This window comes from Geotrypetes seraphini, chromosome 9 (genome assembly GCF_902459505.1).
Source record: "Geotrypetes seraphini chromosome 9, aGeoSer1.1, whole genome shotgun sequence".
NCBI lineage: Eukaryota > Metazoa > Chordata > Amphibia > Gymnophiona > Dermophiidae > Geotrypetes > Geotrypetes seraphini.
In genome coordinates, this window is record NC_047092.1 from 151,822,174 (window position 1) to 151,848,030 (window position 25,857).

General features: G+C 42.1%; 1 protein-coding gene across 1 annotated transcript in view; it reads right to left on the reverse strand.

Annotated features, from left to right (window-relative positions):
• Positions 1-25,857, reverse strand: part of PCOLCE2 (procollagen C-endopeptidase enhancer 2) — a 60,582-nt gene that overhangs the window by 21,127 nt on the left and 13,598 nt on the right. The window contains exons 5-6 of the mRNA XM_033957612.1: positions 23,433-23,569; positions 1,703-1,854 (exon numbers count right to left, since the gene is read on the reverse strand). Of these exons, the coding sequence (XP_033813503.1) occupies positions 1,703-1,854; positions 23,433-23,569 (289 nt within the window). The remainder of the gene's footprint in view (positions 1-1,702; positions 1,855-23,432; positions 23,570-25,857) is intronic.

Here is a 25,857-nt window from a genome sequence, read left to right on the forward strand (position 1 = left end):
TTTACAGAGGTACAGGGGAAGTGAAGCAGCACACACGCAGCAGTGGGGGGGGGGGGGGCAGGGAAGGAGAAAGGGGCAGAGAGGAGGATGGGTGCCTGCGCTCTTACCAAGATGGCACCCGGGGTATACCACCCCCGCCCCCATCTTACTACGCCACTGCATATAGGTGACACCTGCTGGCATAACGGCTATTGGGATGGTATGCAGTTGTATACAGTAAGTTTTGGGGGAGTGGATTTTGGAGGGCTTACCACACACTATAAGGGGATTATGGTGAGATGTACATTTGAACCTTTTATGTGAAGTTCACTGCAGTGCCCCTAAGGTGTCTCACTACTCTGCTGGGATGTCTGTGTGGCTAGTCTACTAAAAATGATGGCCCCTCCTACATCACAATGGCTTGTTTTATGTGTTGGACATCATATCGAAAATGCCCCTCTACATGGCACAGAATGCACTGGATGTATGTATACTTTGTAAAAATATTATTGCACTAATGTAATAAGCATCCTCTAAAGTAAAAATAAGAAATTTATTCATTGCAAAAAAAAAGTGTTAATATCATTAACCCCTCTTTTAAAAGGCCAAGTTAATTTAGCTCTGTGGAGAGATGATGTTCCTGAAATGGACTTTATTATTTAAAAATATATATAAAAGTCAACATAGCAAGCCACATAAAAACTTTAAGGACCTAGTTCGCTGGGAGCGTTGGACCCAACATGGTCTGTGTTTCGACAAGAGAGTCCTAGGGGTGGAAAATACATGGAAAAGCTAAACAATCCAAAAGAACCAATGTGTAGAAGCTCCGCATGAACCGCGATGCAAAAACAAATTCAATAAGCGGTATATATTTTTTAATAATAAAGTCCATTTCAGGAACATCGTCTCTCCAGTGTTTCTTGGTTTTTCTTGGACTCCATTCTCTGTGGATCGTCCAGGGTTAATTTCTTTGTTTTCGTTCAAGTTAATTTAGCTACAATTAAACACATTTTAAAATGCATAAATAATATTGACCTAAACTATGTGAATACTTTAGAGTGAGTAAAAACTCTAAGGGCCCCTTTTACAAAGCCGTGGAAGTGATTCCCACGTGGCAAAGGCAACAAAGCCCATAGAACAGTGTGTTGCAAACTTTTTAAGCTGCGGCTCACTAATCTTGGGGCCGCAGCTGGAGGGCACCCGGAAATGCGTGAACATCGACGCAATGACATTATGCGCATGTGTGATGTCATCACGTCGACAGCCACGCATGCACAGATGTCCTCCAGCCGTGGCCCTGAGCCTTCTATTACCACCGCTGGGGGGGGGGGGAAGGGGTGCTGCAGAAGGATAGGTGAGGAAAAAGAGCAGAGGCGCTGGCGCAGGCTCAGGCTGACTGACTACAGGACATGCCTTTCACGGCAAGAGGCACGTACTGTAAGGAGTGAGCCGATGTCGGCACCTCTCCTCCTTGCAACTCGTGGCACACCTGGAATCTGTCGCATCACACAGTTTGCAATACACTGCCATAGAAACTGAATTGTCTTCAGTGCATTTGCCGCGGGGGAATTGCTAACATGGCTTTGTAAAAGGAGCCCTAAGTTTGTACCATTTGGAGCAGTTTAAAAAGAATGGTATTCCGATTAATATTGCTAAACATGCCCCTTCTACACCAATAACATTTCTTCTAGCGCTAAAATTTCAAGTAAATGATAGAACGTACTTGTGGTTGAAGAAGCTCTGGTGACTGCTGGAACTGTAGTGGTGGGTAACTTTTTAGGCCTGAATTTGTAAGAACCGATGAAACCATCAGCAGTTAAGCTCAAATCGGATAAGAACTGAATTAGCAGTTCATTTTTCTCTGATACAATGGTGCTGAAATAGAGGAACAGATCTTTTATAATAACCAGTCAAAACATTTAAAATTCCCTTTCCTGGCCAGCCAAAACCAATATAATGTATTTATAATTCTAATGGCTATTTCAATGTAATTCTAAATTATGACTGCTAGAAATGAGAAGGGGTAGGTGGTGAACATCTGCCCTGTGTTTTATTCAATCCTTTTTCTAAGCATTATCCATGGACAGATAATTGGGTTGAGCAGCCTTTTAGTCTAACCTTTTAAACAGCTCCATTTTAAAAAGGGGAGGGGGGAGAGGGGCTGGCAAAAATCAATTTTTCCAGCTGCAGTGTCACGTGACCGACAGTTGCTATATCTGGTGTTTCTGATACCTTATAGCCACTGCGAGTACCACAGCCTGCAGAGTCAGACAATTTACAATGAAATCAGAGAACTGTGAGCAAATAAAAGCACCTTATAAGAATTGCTCTGGAAATATTTCCTGATGTGTTGAAGTTTTGTGTTCAGAAACTTTGCAGCAACTTTTTTCTGCCCCTAACCCATCGTTTCCCCTTATTTTCATATTCTCCACCCCAACTGGCATGGGTGATTCTCAGTAGATTTTTTTTTTTTTTAACTCTTCTCCAAGAACCCTTCAATGTCACTCTTATGGCCATCTGGGATCTGTTTTCCTCATCCCCCAGCCTTAATTGTATTGTCTTTGTTTTGAGTCACTTCCAGACCCTACCAGCTCTAATGGACTCCAGACTCAGTCAAAGCTCAGTTCTTTTCTTTTTTTTTTCTCATACGGTCTAGAGCAGGGGTCTCAAAGTCCCTCCTTGAGGGCCGCAATCCATTTGGGTTTTCAGGATTTCCCCAATGAATATGCATGAGATCTATGTGCATGCACTGCTTTCAATGCATATCCATTGGGAAAATCCTGAAAACCTGAATGGATTGCGGCCCATCCGTCCCCGTCAGGATCCTCTCCATCCCCACCCATCCCCGCCAGGATCCTCTCCATCCCCACCCGTCCCCGTCAGGATCCTCTCCATCCCCGCAAGGACCCTCTCCATCCCCACCCGTCCCCGTCAGGATCCTCTCCATCCCCACCCGGATCCTCTCCATCCCCACCCGTCCACGTCAGGATCCTCTCCGTCCCCACCCGTCCCCGTCAGGATCCTCTCCGTCCCCACCCGTCTCTGCCAGGATCCTCTCCATCCTCACCCGTCCCCATCAGGATCCTCTCTGTCCCCACCCGTCCCCGTCAGGATCCTCTCTGTCCCCACCCGTCCCTGCAAGGATCCTCTCCGTCCTCACCCATCCCTGCAAGGATCCTCTCCATCCCCGCCAGGATCCTCTCCATCCCCACCTGTCCCCACCAGGATCCTCTCTGGCTCCGTCAGGATCCTCTCCGTCCCCACCCATCCCCGCAAGGAATTACCTCCATCCCCGCCCGTCCCCATAAAAAGCAGCAATTACTTCTGACGGGATCAGCAATTCCACAGTTTCTTTTGCGTTTGCGCTGCTGTTTTCCTTGTGGAATCTCTTTGGTGGAACCCTTTTTTGTTTTCTGTTCAGGTAATTAACTTATAAATCCCCTCTTTTACTAAGGCTGACGTGTCCATTATATTATATGAACGAACCCTGCTTCCAAAGCCTTCCATCCCCATGGGAGTCCCGTGGGCCAGAGGGGGGGGTCCCCGTGGGAGTCCCGTGGGCCAGAGAGGGGTCCCCTTGGGAGTCCCATGGGTTAGGGGGATTCCTGTGGGATTCCCGAGATCCCCGTTCCCGTGCAGACCTCTAGTCTAGATTCATTATAAACATATATATCTTTGCAAATAATTTCCTTTTCAGGCAGTATACATACACAAGGGTCAGAAATAGGTCAGATTTTCAAGATATTCCTAATGTATATAGGAAATAGATTTGCATGCGTCCCACCTCCACTCTATGCAAATCTCATTCATATTCTTTAAGAATATCCTGAAAACCCAACCTGTTTGCAGTCATGGAGGACTGAACTTGTATACCCCTGAAATGCACACATATGCAAATTCAAATTTCAATGTCAGGAGACTTGATTTTCAAGTATTTCTGGTTCTCAAACTGCAATTTAACATGGACATTTGCTTAAGCAAATCAACTGCTCTTCTGAGGTAAGAACTGCGAAATAATACATATGGAAATTGGTAAAAGGAGATTCTTTGTGGCTACATGTACTGAATCTGTTCATATTCATTAGTTGTCTTGATTCAGCAAATGAAGTTGACAGATTCCTGTGTGATGCTCTTTGAATTTTGCACTCAGCTGAGTCCAGAATCCCTATGGAGAGGCTTTTCTTTCATGTTCAGGAGAAGAATCAGAGGAGATGCTATGAACAAGATTTCCATTTCACTCAGTCTGCATGGGGCTAATGTTTGATAAATGGGTTCACATTTGAAATATCTAGTAACTATCACTTGTATGAAATATTGTGAGATCCATAAAGGGGCATTTTTGATAGGACTTCTAAGTCTGACTTTGGACATTTCTACAAAGACATCCAAAAGTTGGGTCCAAAAAATGACCATTTTTGAAACCGCAAGATGTTTATCTTTTTTTTTTCCTTCCAAAAATGACTTATCTAGACCAGGGGTAGGCAATTCTGGTCCTCGAGAGCCACAGGCAGGTCAGATTTTCAAGATATCCACAATAAATATGCATGAGATAGATTTGTATCTCAAGGAGGCAGGGCAGACAATTCCATCTTGTACATATTCATTGTGGATATCCTGAAAATCTGACCTGCCTGTGGCTCTTGACGACCGGAATTGCCTACCCCTGGTCTAGACATTCTGTCCCTTAGGACGTCTATCTTTTTTGGCCATTTTTGAACATCAAAACATCCAAATGCAAAATGTCCAAAACAAAGCCCATTTGGACCTGGGACGGGTCAGCATTTTAATGAACTGGCCACACAGATATGCCAACAGAGCACTGGGGCACTGATGAGCTTCACATAAAGCAGTGGTCTCAAACCCACGGCCCAGGGGCCACATGTGGCCCGCCAGGAACTATTTTGAGGACCTCGGTATGTTTATCATAATCACAAAAGTAAAATAAATCAGTTTCTTGATCATGTGTCACTTTAGCTATAAATTACAATATTACTATTAAGACTTAGCCAAAAGGAAAGATTTATAAACTATAAAAAGTTTTACCTCATTCAAAATTGTCATTTTGTTAATAAGACATTAACTATTTTTTTCTGAGGCCCTCCAAATACCTACAAATCCAAAATGTGGCCCTGCAAAGGGTTTGAGTTTGAGACCACTGACATAAAGGGTGCCAGGGACACATTTCACCATAATCCATTTATGGTATATGGTGAGCCCTCCAAAACTCCCTCAAAATCTATATGCCCACCTGTCAACCACCCCAATAACCCTTATGGTGGCAGGTGTCTCACTGGTGGCCACAGTAATTCATATTGGTTGCCTGCTGCAGCCCCATAGGTGTCTCTGTGTCATGTCCAGTCAGGAAGGAAACAGGAAATGATATCAGCAAGGCAGAATACATCAGGGAAAAACCTGTGGGCAGTGGCGTAGCAAGGAGGTAGGGGCGATCCATCCCAGGCACCATCTTCGTGGGGGTGCCGGCACCTTCACTTCTCCCCCCCCAAACATACCTCTAGCTCTTTGCCGGTGTGAGCAGCCAGTCCAACCTGCTGCTTGCACCCGCATCAGTTCTTCTTCCGAAATGACTTCCAGGTCCTGTGCCTAGGATGCAATGACAGAGGGACAGCCAACACCGACGTGGGCGGCATGTTCGTGATGCTGCTCGTGTCAGGAAAGTTAGAGGGAAGGGGAAAGGGAAGAGGCATGTGCGGCAGGAGGGGCAGAGATGAGGGTGGGGGCGCCACCCACTCTAGCTACACCACTGCCTGTGGGGCCGCAGCAAGCAACAGATATACGGTAAATTACTGCATCCACAGGTGACATCTCTTTCCAAACACTGAAAAATTCTAATTCCGAAGCCTCTGGTCCCGCGCATTTCGGATATCCGATCGTGAACCTGTTTTACCAAAAACTGGGGCTGCAGTGGTTGAATTAAAGGGGGATGAGATTGGCGCTTAAGAACACCCTAGCAGCTACAAACAAAGGCTTTCTGTGCCTCAGCTCGTTTCAAGTTTAATATGGTTTTGATTAATCGCTTAATCATAATTCTAAGCAATGTACATAACACTAAAATTACAAAATTTAGGGAACAATACAACACATGACAAGAACTGAGTTTTGCATGACTAATGACAAACTTAACAAACCCAGAAACACAGGGAAAGGAAGGGAAAAAAACTACAAATTATTTGATAGTAAGTAAGACATTCAAGGGAAATACATGAGGAAAGGAAAAGTCTGTATACTTCAGTGAAGCTGTACAGTGAAGTTAAAATCAGGCCAGTGAATTGGCTTGCTAATTATCAAAGGCATCCTTAAAAAGGAACATTTTTAATTTGCTCTTAAATTTTTCCAAGTTGCGTTCTTCCCTCAAGTAGATAGGAAGCGAATTCCATGTTTGAGGGGCTGTGATAGAAAAAATAAATTGCAGTCTTGTATTAATAATTTTAAGAGAAGGAATCGCCAATAAGTGCTGTTCATTCGATCTCAATGTTCTATTTGAAGTATAGGGAATTAATAGTTTATAAATGAAAGCAGGAGTTTTATAAAGTAGGGTTTTGAATGTAAGCAAACATCATAAATTGCAGTGAGTAGGTTTAGAACAGGTTAGTTATGACAGGGTTTGAAGATCAGGTGGGGAGGACTATAAGTAAACCACAAAATAAAAATAAGGCTTGGGTCAGAATTACAATCTACATATATATTATTCTTATGGCCTGGGATGCTGTAGAAAAGATGGAATTTTCTTGATGATCTCTATCACTGTATTGTTAACATTTTTTTTAAATTTACAAGCCATGTTTTTGTGATCTGAAATCAAGAAAATCCCATCATCCTCTTAATGCTTTAATAGAGAAAGGGGAGATAGATCAGGTGTTGAACATTTGACTTTTAAGAATTTGCTTAAGACAAAGTTATTTGTTGGCGCTTATTTCTGACAAGGTTACATAGCTATTATTCTGAAACTGCTTTATTTTTACTGGCTATTGCCAAAGAGTTTTACTGATAATATTGCCATGGGTGACATCTGATGTTAAAGTTATATGTATGATGATTTTGAGTTTTTTTGTTTTCAGTGTATGTTTCAAGTTTCAAGTTTTATTAGTGCTTGATGAATCGCTTATTAAATATCTAAGCGATGTACAATTCAAGTAAAATAGACATACAAATACACTGACTTTAAATAAAAAAACATACTGGGTTAACATACATGAACCATGAGGGTAGAGGGGGAAAGTTACAATATATTTGTAGAAGAAAATATACATTAAAGGGAAAAATAACTCAAGGAAGGGAAAAAAGAAAAATTGTGGGATATAAAACCTAGGGTTAAAAAAAATTATAAATCTGAGAGTCATATATTAAAAGCATCCTTGAAAAAATAAGTTTTTAAAGCTCTTTTAAAAGAAATGAGGTCCTTTATGTCTCTAATGTACTGAGGCATAGAGTTCCATAAGGTAGGGGCAATAATTGAAAACATGTCTTGTCTTCTAGTTCCAATTATTTTTAAAGATGGGACTGTTAACAGATTGTTTGAAGCTGATCGGAGGGTCCGTGAAATGTTGTATGGAATGAGCATTCTAGTGATGAACTGGGGTTCATTATAGATTATAGATTTAAAAACTAGCAGTAATATTTTGAACGTAATTCGATGAGCAATAGGAAGCCAATGGGAGTCTATCAGCAGAGGGGTGACATGGTCAAATTTATACTTTATATTTTTTGTGTGTATCGGTTCTGAAAACCACTTAGTTTTTTGGGTGGTATAAAATTTTTATTAAATAAATAGTGATTCCAAATCATAAGTTACTGGCTTCTAATGCAGGGAGAATGCATAAGCCTGAGGGACTATAGGATAGATGCTGCTACCTTATTACCTTCAAGTTCCCTAAGAAATTTAAACCTTAAGAGTCTCTCAAAATAAACTCTGTAATGAGGAGCTGTTTGCTTCTGAGTTCACTCAACCTGTAAAAAAAAAAAAAAAAAAAAGGGCAACTGGCATTTCACTAATTATATGCCTGGCTTTAGCATATTGGCAGTAGTACAACTTGAGCTGCATCTCTAAAAGGTTTTTGCTGACATTGGTAATGTACTGCTTCAGTCTCTTTTCACTTTTATAGCTGCACATGCTTTCCCAATGCTGAAATTCCTCAGAAGAGGCTATAATTGCCTTTTCATTCTAAACATGTATGTTCTTTAGCAAACACAGTCCATGGTATTATTATACAAGTACAGCCTTCAACCACAGCAAAGGTCATTGGCTGAGATTCCCCAAGGATACAGCAATTCCTGGTTTCTTCCACCAAGCTTCTGGGAGCCATATGTAACCCTGACCCAGATTCAGGGGTGAGTTTCATTTAGGAGGGTGTGTAGCTGGTGAAATGAATCTTCAGTGGTCAGGAACAACGAGCGATACTGCAAATACACTCCAGGAAAATGGGCAGGTATTCCCTAAAAACCAAGCAAGTTGTGGAACCGCTGATCTAGGGTACGTGGGGTATGTGGCACCCAGGGCCCATCAATTTTTGACACACCCCCCATGTAAAAAAAATATTTTTTGTAATAACCATGAAACGGAATAAATGATCAGAATAGAAACGGGCAGTGAAAATTTTCTTTTATTGAATCTCATATATGTAACCATTAATCCAACATAAATTATGTCTGAATTGTCATAACATTAGAAGTACATATGGTGTAGTTGCAAGTGATGCTTGGGACATTTCTGATTGTGTTAGTTCGGTTTTATGTGTTTTTTGAATAGAAGGGTTTTTATTTCTTTTTTGAAGGTTTTGTAGTCTGTGGTCGAGGTCAATAGGTTGTAGAGTTGGGGGTCGAGTGTTGCAGCTCGAGTGGCTAGGAGGTTGTCGTACAGTTTTTTTCTTTTGACGTTTTTGGTTGGAGGGTGTATGAATGGTGTGTGGGTTCTCCTATGTCTAGTTGAGGTGGATTGAACTAGTCGATTGTTTCAAAAGGCTGGGCTGTCTCCGTTTATTGCTTTAAATAGTAGGCAGGAAAATTTCAAGTGTATTCTCACTTGTATTGGGAGCCAATGTGAGTCGTGGTATGCCTCTGTGATGTGGTCGAATTTCTTCAGTGAGTAGACCAGTCCTAGGGCTGTGTTTTGTATTGTTTGTAGTTGTTTTATCATGGTTGTGGAATCTTGACTGTTTTTCCTCCATTTTCTTTCTAGTTGTCTGCATTGTCTTTTTAGTAGGAGTAGTTCATTGCTCTGGGAGTTGGTAAGTATGAGAGAGAAAGATGAATGTAGGCAAACTTGTTGGAGACAAAAGACTTTTCACAAGGTACATAAGAAAGAGAGGAGGAATAGGAATAAGATTGGAAAGGTGGCAATTTGAACCAGTGGGGTAAGAGTTTAAAGATTTAGGATTGGGACTGATAGCCCAAGCAGAGGAGAACAAACAAGAGAGTATGGAGAACAGAACGGAGATGGCTGAATGAAAAGACCAGCAAAAGCCATCACATTGTTTCAGATCAACTGTGAAAAATATGATCTACTCTGGTATTTGCCAGCTACTTGTGATGCAGACTGCCCCAAGAACATGGCTTATCTTAAGAACATGTGAGGAAAGTGGATACTGGGAGGGGTGAAAGAAAGAGGAAGATAGGTAAAAAAAAGGAGACATTAAAAAGTTTGGGAACCTCTATTCTAGGGATCCTATACTGTTAGTATATCCATTTTTAATGGCCTGGCTTCTGAACACCAAAGTAAACTTATTTAGCTGAAGAAATTAGTTACCCACCCCCCCCACCCCCATTCCACACATATTAATTCTCTTCCATTTTTGTTCCCATTATAAAAAACACTGATAAGTTCCCAGAAAAAAATACATTAAAATAAGAAGTGAAAACAAAGGCCCCTACAGATGAGAACATAACATAAGAATAGCCTAACTGGGTCAGACCAATGGTCCATCATGCCCAGTAGCCCATTCTCATGGTAGCCAATCCAGATCATTAGTACCTGGTCAAAACCCAAAGAGTAGCAATATTCCATGCTACTGATCCAGGGCAAGCAGATGCTTCCCCCATGTCTTAATAACAGACTATGGACTTTTCCTCCAGGAATTTGTCCAAACCTTTTTTAAAACCAGCTACGCTATCTGCTTTTATCATAACTTCTGGCCACTTCGTTTTTAAGCTTAGATCTTTCCTTCCAAACAGAGACCTTGATAGATGTCAAATACAGAACAAGGTAACTTCACACGGACTTAGCTGTGCAGGAAATGTGAATCTCCTCATACACCCACCATATAGTGCAAAAATGTGCAAAGATCTAGTTTTTTCTTTCGATCACTACATAGCCTAATGCCACACAAGCAGCGCTGTTACAAACATATTCTGAAGGTCAATGCTAAGGTTAACAAAGTTTCCTTCCTTGGTCCACAAGGAGATACTGACAAACCACTGGAAAAGATCCCAAAACAACTCCCCAGGCACAACACCCAAAGACCCACTCACTGTGTGAACCAGTTGAGTGGAGTGGATTAACTGGGGGGTGGAAATGGGCCCGGAGTTTGCTCAGCAGAATTTCCCAGACCACCTCTTCCTCTCAACACAGTGACACGCTGCCACCACCACCACCACTAGGAACACCTCACCGGGTAGGCCAGCAATGCTTATAAACTTTATAAAACAAATTATTATATTTTTTTTATAAAGCACATATTTTAACTAAACTCTCTGACATCCTCAGCCTTGCCATTCACAAAAATATAAGGACGAAAAGTTCCCATTTCCTGCTGTCTCAAGTCCCTGGCCTATACAATATTTTTCTTCTGCAGACCCTTCAAAAGTCTGACCAAATCCTCGTTTCACTTGCATTATAAAGTACTGAGGATGCCATATCTCCCCAATCCCAGGTCCTAAAGTCTAAGACAGTAGCGCAAACTAGCTGCCCAATTTAGGTAAAAAAATTTTGATTCAATTCAGCCTATTGAATTGGTTTTTCAATTTGATTTGATTTTCCTGCCCAATTGGGTGTTTTTTTTCAAACATCCTAGTGGGTTTATTTTATAGCTTTTTCACCCCCTTTGGCTTCTCCTAACCACACTGGCTCTGTGGTGTAAACCAGTGGTTCCCAACGCTGTCCTGGAGGACCACCAGGCCAATCAGGTTTTCAGGATAGCCCTAATGAATATGCATGGAGCAGATTTGCATGCCTCTCACTTCCATTATATGCAAATCTCTCTCCTGCATATTCATTAGGGTTAGCCTGAAAACCCGATTGGTCTGGTAGTCCTCCAGGACAAGGTTGGGAACTAGTGGTGTAAACAAAATAAACAAAAAGGACTTTTCCTTTCTCTGTTAAATCCTAGCTCACGTTTGCGGTCTAACACCAGCTCTGGCAGGATACACTTTTCAAATCTGACATATTGTAATCACAAAATAGAAAATAAAATTATTTTTTCTACCTTTTGTTGTCTGGTCAATATTCAAATCTTGTTGGTCCCAGGCTCTTGTTGGTCCCAGGCTCTGGTTGTCTTGCTTGCCATGGTCTCCTTCTTTCTTCTTTCTCCGTGCTAACCATCCATCTGCCATCTTTGTCCTCCACTTCCGTTTCCCTTCCCTCCCCCGGAGGTCTGACATCTTTCCTTTTTTTTGTCTCCATCCACAGATTCACCTTTTCTCAACTACCCTTTCATCCAGCATCTCTCCCTCCTTCCCCAGCACCCCAGGGTCCACCATCTTTCCCTTTTTCTTCCCAACTATCCTCCTATCCAGTATCTCTATCCCCCCTCCACACCATCCCTTGTGTCCAACTTCTCTCCCTTTCTGTTCCTTCCCTCCCTAAATCCCATTATCCACCATTTTTCTTCCACTCCTCTATTTTTAGACCCATTATTTCTTCCCCCCAAAGTCCGGCATATGCACGTATCTTTGAACCTCCCCTTCCCTCCCTCCCTCCTTGCACTTCTACACCAGGATCCCCTCCCCTGGAGGTCTGTCCCCCCCACAAAGGACTGCACCTCCCCCCTGAAAGTCTGTCCCCCTGAAGGCCTGCACCCACCCTGAAGGCCTACACCCCACTCCTGAAGGCCTGCACACCACCCCAAAAGCCTGTACTCCCCCCCAAAGGTCTGTCCCCCCGAAGGCCTGCACCCCCACCTGAAGGCCTGTCCCCCCCGAAGAACTGCACCTCCACCCGAAGGTTTGTCTCCCCTGAAGGCATGTCCCCCCCCCCCCTCCGGAACCTCTGCACCCCCCCGAAGGCCTGCACTCCCCGAAGGACTGCACTTCCCCCCGAAGGTCTGTCCCCCCTGAGGGGGGCTGTGCAATCATTTCTAACACCCACTCTTAGTCTCCCCCCATGCTGTGGGGGAAAGAGGGAGAAACCACTTGTCTGAGCCAGATATGTTTAGTCACTATTGTAAGTTGCAGTTGGCTTCTTACAAACATATAGCCCACAATAACCCCTGAAGGCCTGTACCTCCCCCCTTCCCCAAAGGACTGTCCCCCCTCCCCCCACCGGGAAGACCTGTGTGTTCCCCTCTGGCCTCCCTTTACCCAATTCCTGCAGAAAGCAACCTGCAGAAAGGATCGCGGATACTTCAGCGATTCTTGCAGGTTGCCATAGGCCTCCTGAGTTGTCCCTCTGCTGCGGTCCTGCCCCTCCTCTGACATCAGAGAGAGGCGGAACCGCGGCAGAGGGACAACTCAGGAGGCCTATGGCAACCTGCAAGGATCGCTGAAGTACCCGCGATCCTTTCTGCAGGTTGCTTTCTACAGGAATTGGGTAAAGAGAGGCGAAAGCCTTGGGGTCGGGCCATGAGAAGGGAAGTTCCCGGGCCATGACTCCAAGACCGGGAGCACCCCCCTCATGGCTTGCACTCGGGGCAGACCCTCCCGCCCCGCCCCCCCCTTGGTACGCCACTGGATCTGGTTCAAGCAAGTTTATTTCAAATTGAAAAAAATGACAAAAGGTAAAGCTGATATGCTCATGCAGTAAAGGTCTGTACATATATGGAACATTGTAGCAAAGGGACCTTACACAGTCTTTGTTTTGCCTAATCAATAGCCTCTTCAGGGGTCCAATATTTTCCAGCCAACCAAATTAAGGCAATACACCAAAACAGCAAAGGTAGCCAGGTAATATCTTGAATTTAAAAAAAATGCTCCAAGGCTTGTATTTATGCATTCTGCCATAAGTATGTGAATGTTATACAGAAGAACAAGCAAAAGACAGTTTATTTACATTCAGTGCTTTCTTGAGTTCTGATTTAGTACAATTTCCATTCCTTGTTCTTCTGAATGAAGATTCAGATTTCTGACTGACATGTGCGTATGGAGCTTCCTAACTCACAAGGAATAGCTTTAGGGTTAAAAGTTTGAATCTGTAGATATATACTTTAAAGAGTAGTCTATTTGCTTTCTTACTCTTCTGTAAGCTCTTCTTTATAGGTTGTGGTAAGAGCGGATAGCGTAGCTGGCTTTAAGAAAGACAGAGGGTAGCCCTGGATCGGTAGCATGGGTTTTGGCCAGGTAGCAGTGGCCTGGATTGGCCACTGTGAGAACGGGCTACTGGGCTTGATGGACCATCGGTCTGACCCAGTAAGGCTATTCTTATGTTCTTATGATTTGTAACTTTTTTTCTATTTTATTTAGACTTTTATTGTAAACTGGTAAAATTTAATTACAGATAGACAATATATCAAACTAGTTTTTGAGTCCGTTACATTAACAGGTGCTAGAATAGATGTGTAGACTTAGGCATTTCTTTCTTTTTAAATCCCTGCCCCCTGTCTTGTCTTTTTTTTCTTTCTGTCTCTCTCCCTGTCTGTCTTCCCTTCTCCATTTCTTTTACCTCCCCCCTGTCCAGCAGCATCGCTTCCCTGCTCCCCCTGTCCAGCAGTAGCCTTTCTCCGTTCCTTTTACCTCCCCCCTGTCCAGTAGTACCCCTTCTCCCTTACCTTCTCATCTGCTAGGCCGGGCAGCCTCGGGACTTTTGCTAGGCCAGCCCGCCTCGCATTATCAAAGTGGGACGGCCTAGCAAATGCCCCATGGCTGCTGCCTTGCTGGACCATGGGTGAGAAGGAGAGGTGTCATCAGAAGGCAGCCGGCGTTGGAGATTGGGGCAGGAACGTTGTGGGCGAAACCACCGCACGCGTCGCAAACCGCCGAAGGCTCCTATTGCGCATGTGGTGACACGGAGCCATGGATCAGGGATCATGGCCACATGAAGTTTCAACTGTGCATGTGCACTAAGGGTATTATTATAGCGGATGCATAACTGAAACTGCCCAATGAAGTCCAGAAGTGGTTTGTGGAATAACCCCAGTCTAACACATCAGGGTTATCTCTAAGGTTAATCAATTAAAGGTCTGTTCATTAGGAATGCATGCCACTACAACCATATATGAAGGAAAAGGATCTCTGAAATCCAAATTGTAGACTACATTGATGTCTAATGGTTATAACTGGATTGAATTTTCTTTCACTGATGCTGAAACACCTTCAAAAATCACTTTTAGATATTTTTTCCTTTTTTTATCTTATTTTATCTTTTTGACTTTGTGTGACAAAATACAACAAAATCTTAGGGCTCCTTTTACTAAGCTGCGCTAGCGGTTTTAGCACGCACGCTAGATGCTAACGCCTCCATTGAGCTGGCGTTAGTTTTTCCGCATAGCGCAGGGGTTAGTGCGCTAATCTGCAGCGCATGCAAAAAATGCTACCGCAGCTTAGTAAAAGGACCCCTTTATGTGTTGTTTGACACTTAATATAATAAATAGTGGTTACTGAGATCCTTTTCCTTCACATATGGTTGTAGTGGCAAGCATTCCTAATGAATAAACCTTTGGTTGATTGACATTTTGTTTTTTTCAGTTTATTCCCATTTTTAGCTTTGATATACATTGGGTTATCTCTATAGTCTCATATCTTAAGTTCTGAGTTGCATATACAGTACACTCATTGGGTTGCATTATGGAACCTGAAGCATTGATTTAAGTGGATAGAATCGGGGACTTCAAATGTCACATTGCTTTGAGAAGTATGTTTAAAAACCAGGACTGGCTGAAGTCTCACTCATGGAACTGAGTAATTTGACAGCTCTGCAGGGTTGACTTTAAGGGGACAACCAGGCAATTCTCTACGCATCCACACCATAACTGGAATAGCCCACTGATGCAGATTGCATATTAAATTCTGTTTGGCCCTATAGAAAGTCAGCCACATAATCTGCTATAAAGCTAAATCCAGGAATAAGTAGTGCTAGTAGTGAGCTGTATGCCAAGAGTTAGAAGTCATCCTTCAAAAATAGGTAAAACTACCATCATATCACAAAAATCGAAAGGAGAATCTAACGAACAGGGTTTTGATCTGAGCGCTTTCTTCTTTTCCTTGGCATGCTGTTGGTAGAAGGGATGTAAGAATATACTTTAGTTCATAGAAAAGGAAGGGCTTGTACAGTTCATGTGCCAAAAAGCATCTAATGTGCATATGTTCTCTTAGGATTCCATGGCTGGCATCATGCTTATTGCAGTTTTCCGGATCTTGCTGCATCTGGTCAGGTAAAACTAACGTTTCAGTCATCAGGCTGTGGCTTTCTTCAGGGCATGCTGTGTGGTCTGCAGTTTGTCTTTATATATAGTGGGTCCTCAAACTGGATTAGTTGGGGCTTGAGGTGAATGAGACAGAAGTCCATTGGTCTTCAATTTGAATTTTGGCAGGAAACATGGATAGTTTTATGTTCGTTTTAACAGATATAGTCTTTGGACCAATTTTAAAGTAAAATTGAATGTATATTCCTTCATTACTGTGTTCAATACTAGCTTGGTCCAGGTAGTTTATATATATATTTTTTTATTAATATGGATTACTTATTACTTAGGTTCTGATTTATCAAGGGGTTTTCAATATAGAATTACATTACATTAGTGACTTTTATTCCGCCATTACCTTGCGGTTCAAGGCGGATTATATAAGAGGTTATCTGGACAATTCCAGAAGAGTTACATAGTTGAGCGGATTACTTCAGGGGATTGAAATGCTTCTTGTGGAGTTAGTTTGTCTTGATGGATTTCTTGAATGGCAGGGTTTTTATTTCTTTTTCTGAAAGTTTTGTAGTCTGAGTAGACAAATGGTTACACCAGTGAGCTGGAAGCCTAGTCCAAATCTTACTGTTGCTTCTTATGATCTTAGGCAAGTCATTTTAACCTTCTTTGCTTCATATACAAAATTAGGCCACACAGCCGAGTGTCGCACAGCAAATGCTCCAACGCCCATTCAATTCCTATCATCATTGAAGCATTCACCGCACCAGCCCACGTTATCAGGCTTAGTAGAAGTGTGTGTGTGTGTGGGGGGGGGGGGGTAGATTGTAAGCTTTGCAGGGACAGGAAAATGCACACTATTAGGACCAGTGATAAAGATGCGGGGGCCTAGGACAAAAAATTAGGGAGGGGCCCCAAAGCCAGTTGTCAGACTACATTTTCTTCTGGTTTGGGGACCTCCTTGGAATGGGGACAGAAGGCATTTGCCCTCTTTGCACCTTCCTAATGAAGCCCTACCCACTGTACCTGAGCATAACTTGCCTTGAGCTATAGTTGAAAAAGGCAGATGTTAAAACAAAAATCCCTTCCCTCTTCCAAAATGAAATAGAAGAATCCCCTGGTGGAATTAGATCTATACAGCCTGCAGCAAAATATCATTGCCAAGTGATCTAGGAGATCTTTTACTAAAGCTTAGCATGCTCTAATGGGCATGAGCATGCACCATGAGTGCTAAGAACCCCATTATATACCTATAGGCTTCTTAGAATTTAGTATGTACTATCAGAATTAACTTCACTAGAAGGGCCCCCTAGTGTTTAGAGGGGGACATTACACCAGTTCTGGCCTTTTGACACCCTTGTTTCATTCACTCTGATACCTACAACACTGGTTTTCAATAGAACAAGCAGAGATCACAACTACAATAATGCATTAGGAGGTGACACTGCCCCCCTTCTCCCTTCAGAAACTGGCCAGTGATCTGTTTGTTACAATCACAATTACAAGCAAGCTTAAAAATTAAATGTATTATGTACAGTATAAATATAATAGGGTTTTTGCCAGGTACTTAATCCAGGTCACAAGTACCTGGCAAAACCCTAAATAGTAGCAACATTCCATGCTACTGATTCAGAGCAAGCAATGGCTTCCCCCATGTCTGTCTCAATAGTAGTCTATGGAATTTTCCTCCAGGAACTTTTCCAAACCTTTCTTAAAACCAGCTACGCTATTCGCTCTTACCACAACCTCTGGCAATGCGTTCTAGAGCTGAGTGAAAAAAATATTTCCTCCTATTAGTTTTAAAAGTATTTCCCTGTCACTTCATCGAGTGTCCCCTAGTCTTTGTCATTTTTGATGGAGTAAAATTTGATCCACTTGTACCCATTCTACACCTCATATCATATCTCCCCTCAGCTGCCTCTTTTCCAAGCTGAAGAGCCCTAACCTCTTTAGTATTTCCTTATACCAGAGGAGTTCCATCCCCTTTATAATTTTGATCACTCTTCTTCGAATCTTTTCTTGAGATAAGGTGACCAGAATTTAATGCAATACTCAAGGTGAGGTCGCACTATGGAGTGATACAGAGGCATTATAACATTCTTAGGGGTCCTTTTATTAAGCCGCGCTAGCGGGGATTAGCGCGTTGGACATTTCATCACACGCTAACCCCCGCGGCCAGCTAAAAAACTAACGCCTGCTCAATGCGGGCGTTAGCGGCTAGTGAGGCAGGCGGTTTAACGCGCGGTATTACATGCGTTAAACCCCTACCGCAGCTTGATAAAAGGACCCCTTAGAGGTCCTTTTATGCAATTGTTTATTTATGACAAGAGGTCCTTTTATTAAGCCATGCTAGTGGAGTTAGCGCGTTGGACATTTCATTACGCACTAACCCCAACAGCCAGCTAAAAAACTAATGCCTGCTCAATGCAGGCATTAGAGGTTAGCGCGGCAGGCAGTTTAACGTGCGGTATTACGCACGTTAAACCCCAACCGCAGCTTGATAAAAGGACCCCTTCGTCTTGTTTACCATCCCTTTTCTAATAATTCCTAGCATCTTGTTTGCTTTTTTGGCCACCACCGCACATCAGGCAGAAGGTTTCAGCATATTGACTACAATGACACCCCAATCTTTTTTGGGGGGCACTAATCCCAAAGGTGGACTCTAGCATCTGTTAACTATGATTTGAGTTATTCTTCCCAATATGCATCACTTTGCATTTGTCTACATTAAATTTAGTTTGTCATTTGGATGCCCAGTCTTCCATTTTCCTAAGTTTTGTCTGCAATTTTTCACAGTCTGCATATATTTTTTAACAACTTTGAACAGTTTTATTATCATCTGCAAATTTAATCACTTCAGTTGTCGTTCCAATTTCCAGATCCAAGTTTCCAAGTTTTATTAAAAATTTGATTAAACGCTTATATAATTTCTAAGCAATTTACATTATAAGTTAAATATCACCGGTCCCAGAACAAGATCCATGTGACACTCCACTATTTACCCTCAGGCAAATTGGTGTGGCAAGACCTCCCTTGGCTGAACCCATACTGACTCTGTCCCATTAAATCATGTTTGTCTATGTTTTCCACAATTTTATTTTTTATAATTGTTTCCACTATTTTGACTGGCACTGAAGTCAGACTTACCAGTCTGTAATTTCCCCGATCTCCCCTGGAACCCTTTTCAAAAATCAACATAACATTGGCTATTCTCCAATCTTCAAGTACTACAGACAATTTTAGTAGCAAGTTACAGATCACTAACAGCAGATCAGCAATTTCATCTCTGAGTTCTTTCAGTACGCTGGGATGTATACCATCCCACAGGTTTGCCTAAATCTGGATTTCAGCTTTCTAAGAGCCTAAATTTGGTTTCCAGAATCTCCCTCCCACATTTTCCTATACCATTGGTACCTACGTGTATGGTACCTATGTAAATGTGATACATCTTTTCCCTCCGTCTACTTGTCTGGTGGACCTCAGATACTGACTGCAACCCAAGGATACACCATGAATCACACTGAACTTGTGTTTCCTGTTTCAATGTCAATGCTTTTAGAGATCCTGAATCAACCTTGACACAAGCTTCTCCGACACATTCATTTTTTCTATTACGTCCAAGAGGCTTGTCGCCCACTAGCATAAGGAGGCTTGTGTCTCTCTGTAAAATGAACTGATACTGAAACAGCAGAACAAATGTCCTTCTGATTTCTGCCTACAGGATGCCCTCAGTGCATATACTAACCACTATTTCCTAAATGCATTCCCTACTGTGCCCATTTTGCTCTGAATCTGGAACTCCTCCAGCCCGAACCATCACTAAGCTAAATGACATCCTGGGCTATTGGGGTGGGGGGAGAGGCACCATCTCTGACATTACATGGGCTGTTGTATATCCAGTAATATTCCCTTCCTGGCAGTGGCAGAAATGTTAATTGAGGCTCCCTTCCATCTTTATTTATTTCCATACATTTTATTGCCTTATCCAATGAAACTTGAAAATAGTTAACCACAATAACATTACCACAGACAACAAAATAATCATTACTGCATAGTGACTTAATCAAATGTGCCTCCGCTTCCTAAGTGACATACACACTTCTCTATTCATTTTTCTAAAGGTCCCTTTCATTATTTTATGGCTGAAAAAATAGCGCCTTGTGATCACATAGAAAAGCCAGGTACTATACTGTCCTTCTCCAAATTTATATAGAGAGCACAGGTACTGAATCCAACACTGCATGCTAATGAGCAGGCACTCATGATACAATATTAAATGTCTGCCCCCTATTTGGGCCTTTATCCTTTTTATTCTTCCATCTTTGATTCTTTTGTCTATTGGTATAGCCAGACATGATAACATGAGTGGCCACTGGACATCTTTTTCTCTTTCCTCCCATATCCTCCTCTAAAAATAAAAAAAATACCTTAGCTGGTAGGGATCCCCCAAACCCTACCAGCTGAAGAAACTGAGCCCCACAACAAGTCAGTTACATCATGGCAGTCAGTAGCAACACTTTGTGTCGCTGACACTGGAACCATGAACATGCTCAGTTCTTGTGGAATCAGCAGGAGCTACATTTTAGCTGTACCCTTCTCCTCCACTGCAATTCCAAACTTCGTTCCTTTCATTTAGCTGCCCCCTATGCCCGCCTAGCCCCTTCCCTTCCCTTGTTTAAAAGCAGACTGAAAACCCACCTGTCTGATATAGCATTCAATTCATAACCCTGTGCCCCACTGCCCACCAACCCAGCCAACAGATTAACCGTTCCCCTAACTGTATCCATGACATTCTGTTTGTCTGTCTTGGCTGTTTAAATTGTAAGCTCTTTTGAACAGGGACTGCCTTCTTTGCGACTCTGTACAGCGGTGCGTATGTCTGGTAGCACTTTAGAAATAATTAATAGAAGTAGTGTGAAGAGTTTCAGTCTTTGGAAGCAGAGATGAGATTGTGATGTCATAATGCCTCATTCTACCAATAAGAGCCAACCTTATCAGTGATGTCACAATGGCTTGATTGTCCTGTACTTCCCTCTGCCCATCAATCCAGAAAGCAGATTAACTGTTCCCCTTAACTGTATCCATGACATCCTGTCTGTTTAGATTGTAAGCTCTTCGAGCAGGGATTGTTTTCTTCTTCTTTGTGACTTTGTACAGCACTGCATACATCTGGTAGCGCTATAGAAATAATTAATAGTAATAGTAAGGTGGGTTCTGGATTTTTTCTGCTGAATGCTGAATGTTCGGATAATCGCCCTTTCAGTTGATAGTGCCATGGATCATCATGGATGGAACACAAATTTTTTTTAGCTTACTTGTGCTTTAGATGTTTAATATTGTCGATATCACATGTTTTACTAATAGAAAAACCCAGAAGAGTGATTAAGAAGTGTATGTGACTCCTGAAGCAGGCATCCTATGCCAAAACATGATCCCATGTCATGCCATTATTCAGTTTGAAGCTCCAGTAAAGATTGACTTCTATTTCGATCCTGGAGTGTTTTCTTGGACTGTGTCTTGAAGGCTATTTGTGCAACCTCACATTTAGAGATTTTTTTTGTCTGTTTAAGCCTAAATTTAAGAGTATAACTTTTACACTCCTAGATGTAGGTGAATTTTCAGCTGAAAACTTAGGCTGCAAAGTTTGGCTGAAAATAGAGGACACATTTAGGAGTCTAGATTTAAGAGCTCTATATTTGACTTCTTGTGTGCTATATTACTTTTTTTGTAGTAAAATGTAAGAACAGAAGATGTGATCAACTGGGCCAGATCAATGACTGATCAAGCCCTGCATTCAGAGTCCAACCCTGTCACTTGATCCTGTCCGGGTCACTTGAAAGCACCTGAAAAATCCCTACTGTACTATGGGGCTCATTCTCAAAAAAATGACCTAAAGTGGCTTTTGGACTTTTTTCTTGCTAAAACATGAAAATCACTATTTTCAAAACCCATATTTTAGACGTCTTTCTAGGCTGTTAGTCTAAATTCCAAGGGTGTGTGTTTTGGGCAGGCTTAGGACTTGGGACGTTTTGCAGTGATAATCAAACATTTATCAAAACATCCAGGCTACTATTTAGACATTTGGAGCTAGACCCATTTTAAAAATGAATAAGGGCCAAAAAGGAGCCCAAACTGACCAGATGACCACTGGAAGGATTAAGGCATGACTCCTTCCCCTTACTCCCTCAGTGGTCACCAACCCCGTCCCACCACCCAAAGATGTGAAAGAAACAGGCTGCCAAATTTGCCAAAACTTACTGTACCTACATAAAGATGATACCTGCAGATATAAGGGCTACTTTTGAGGTATACAGGTGGTACAGTAAGTTTTGGGTGGTTTTGAAGGGCTCATCGTAGTTTCCAAGTTTATTTAATCTTTGATATACCATTTATCAAACGGTTTACAATGATCAAATATTATAAAATAAGAGTAAAGAATTAAAAAGAAAATTGGAAAGGGGGGGGGTCAAAACATGCAGACTTACTGGAACCAAAGGGAAGAAATGGGAAATGGTAAGGGATTAAATACATTTTTTTTAAAAATTAAAGAGGGAGGGAAGTGAGGGAGGGGGAATTGAAACAAGAGGGTAGGGTAGGTTCGCTTCAAGAGAAGCGTTTTAATTTGGCACTTCTGACTGCATGGAAACTGAATGGGTTATGATAAGATGTGTACCTGGGACTTTTTAATTTGACATTCCCCTAGAGTGTCCCTCTGCTCGGGTGAAATGTCTCTGTGGTCACTCTGCTAAAATGCTGGTTGCTCTTACATCCCAATAGCATGTTGCGTGCGTTTTCCTTTTGGATTTTTTTTTTCAAAAAAGGTCCTAAAAGATAAGAAGCACTAAGCCAGTGTATCACAAAGCGCGGCGAGATTCTGGATGTGCCGCGCAATGCCAGCGAGGAGAAGAGGCGCCGGATGACTGCTTATAGGACATGCCTCCCACGCCAAGAGGCAGTCAGCAGACGCCTCTCCTCCTTGCCGGTGCCTCTCAAGTTCAAATTCAATTTATTTGATATACCGCAAATATAAAACTGAGGTTGCAATCTCAGCAGTTTACAATGTAAAACCAAAATATTTATAAAAAAATCAAAAATGGGAGGGAAGACAGGCAAAATTGGAGAAATAAGGAAAGGAGAAGAATAGGTTGGTTACAGTAAAAATCAGCACCCTCACCGGCATAGTAATTGCATGAGCGAACGTCAACATGTTGACAACACACAAGCACGTGATGTCATCGTGTTGACGCCCATGCACTTCCAGATGGGCACACCGACAAATCCAGGTATCACAACTGTGCCCTGAGAAGTGCGCACACGACAATTGCGCCCCGTGAAATGCGAACACCAATCTGAATCTGGCATACGTGGATATCTGGAAGGCCCTGATTTGCTCAGTCTCTTCAGGCCCCATCCCATAATCATCATGTAAGCCTTACCCTAACACTAGATAGCAAAGACAAAATAGTATTTGCTGTGGATTGTCATCAGGGCAGTATGGAGCTCAATTGTCAGGGTGCATTTGACGGGTCACCTCCCATTCAGTGCGTGCATTTGTCAGGGCGCATTTGTCGAGGCGCAGTTGTCATGCATGCATTTGACAGGTCATCTTCCAGTTGACCTCCAGCTCCGGACCCGCGTTTAGTATCCTGCAGCTTTAAAAAGTTTGCGGGACACTGCACTAAGCTCAAAAATGTCTAGAAAACGGTAATTTGTGAACAAAAAGTTAGACATTTTTTTTATTTGAAAATGCTCATTTCCTCTATTGGATTTTTGGACATTTTTCCCAAAACGTCCAAACTTATCTAAAATGCCTCTCCGCATTATCTCCAGTTACCATAAGATACAATTTCGCAAGAAATAGGAAAACTACATAACAAATATTCTTCTAGCTACAGCAATTATAAAGGAACGGGGGTTGTGGCGTATGGTACTACTTACCCTGGGGGGCTGTCTCCACAGAACTTCCCAATTCTTTTGGCATCGTTGACTTCTCCTCCATTAAACACGGCCACATAATCATACCTGCAGTAACTATCTCTTTCAACATCAAACTTTTCAAACTTTAGCTCAATCAGCTGTAACATAAGCACACAAGAAGGCTCTTTAGGTTTGCTGGAACACTAAACCCAGAGTATATTCCTGTTAGTCATTCTTATCAAACCCAGTTCCTTGCATCTTCCATTTTATGCAATACAGAAATGCTAAATAAAATATATGAACATTTATCATTTTTACAGTGCTAGATATATACAGCACTATACTGTGTTTTAAGCCCTTCTCCCAAAGAGCAACATGAGAGATTAAGGGAATCATTCTCCTTAATCCCTACGCCCTTATTTCTGAGTTGGTCCCTGAAGCAGAAAGACATTGGAAGTGTATTTTTCTCACACCAAAATTCACAGCATTCTGCTCCTCATTTCACTTTTAATTAATATTATGCATTAAAAAAATCATATTCTGGCCCTCAAAAATATCCTACATTGTTGGAAGGATCTATCCCAGACAGACTATACCACTTGGTGGAATACGATATGCCTCTCAGCGAAATATGAAAGCATTATAGTGGAAAAACACAGGTTCATGAGTTCCTATTTTAAGATTTGGAGCCCGGTCAACTCCTATTGCAACATTGGTTGATGACATTCATTGAGCTAGGACTTGGTTATTTACAACAGAAATTATCCCACATCATGGCTCATATCTCGATCTGCTACCAGATTATAGTCCTGCTGTCTCTCTGTACTTTGGATATTCTAGATGTTTATGGCTACGAATTATGTTGATATTCTTTTTCTAAATAGGCTTGGAACAACTTGTATTACATGGATATTATTGCATGTTCCTTTTTCCTTTGTACAACTTGTCTGTGTCTTGCCTTGTTAACATTTCTCTTTTGTACTTCTTGTATATTAAAATCAATAAAAATTTTTGAACTAAAAAATCATATTAAAGATTCCACTCTATTGTCTCCTAAAAAATTATCGCTGAATTTCTTTGGCATCATTGCTTATAGTGGGGTGGTGTTCAGTGGTGTCACTAGAACAGACAAGAAGACATCTTTAAGTGTTTGATAGCACCTCTCCATGCTGGTTTCAAGTAGATAAGTTTTCTTTCTTGTTTCTGTTTCTGCATCTCATTTTCCCTATGGAATTAGCATGGCTTTATGTATAATTCTGATGGAATGTTTTTGATTATGGATTTTACTACTAAAGTTTGACCTAAGGGGAGATTGACTGATTGAATTTTTTCACTATCGACCTTACTACTAGACTGAAATCAGTTTGAATTGTTTTTTCGACATTTTGAACTTCAGTGATTATTTTTAGGAGACAGTAGAGTGGAACCTTATATGATATTTTTAAATGCATAATATTAATTAAAAATGAAATGAGGATTCTTGGGGAGGCAGAGTTAAGATGGCAGACGGACCTTTGGCAGCGTTCTAGAGAGTTTTCTACTTGTGAATTTACCTCCTAAATAAATTACCTTCTGGTTTTGGGTTTCTGCTGTTGAAGAAAAGATACTGCATACTTAGCATAAGGAAACGGTGCGGGCTGTTCCACCGCCAGCCATGGAGTTATCTCCTTTACAGCTGTTGATTCCGAAAACTCTGGATCACTTTGCCACTGGTCTCCAGATCGGGGTGGGGGCCCTGCAGAATGGATGGATGGAGGAACCCCTGACCTTCAGAGGCATGATATGATCTTGTCCATCTCAAGGATAACCCTCCACATTGTCCGGCAGAATCAAGGAATGGGACGGAGGGCTCAGTCACACTGGAAGTTCTTAGGACTGAGCCTGGTGTCAGTGGAATTGACTTAGTAGAGACAGAGAGATTGTTCACCCTCTCCAAGGTGAAGAGAACAAGAGGGCACTCGCTAAAGTTAGAAGGGAAAAGATTCCGTACAAACGTAAGGAAGTTCTTCTTCACCCAAACAGTGGTGGAGGTCTGGAACACTCTCCTGGAGGCTCTTATAGAGGAAAGCACCCTTCAGGGATTCAAGACAATGTTGGATAAGTTCCTACTGGAACAGAACATACGCAAGTAAGGCTAGACTCTAATAGGGCACTGGTCGTTGACCTAAGGGCCGCCGTGTGAGCGGACTGCTGGGCACAACGGACCACTGGTCTGACCCAACAGTGGCAAATCTTATGTTCTTAATCCACCCTCTGATGAAACCGGTGGAAGAAAAGAACATTGGGGAATGTGGAAGTATAATTCCCATAAGGGTGGTGACTATAGAGTCCCTTTTGCAAGCTATTAGGAAGCTTGATTTGATGGTTGAAAAACTGCCCAAAATATGGCCACTCTTGTAAATAAGTAGACATTATAACATAAACATAACATAAAAATCAACTGCTA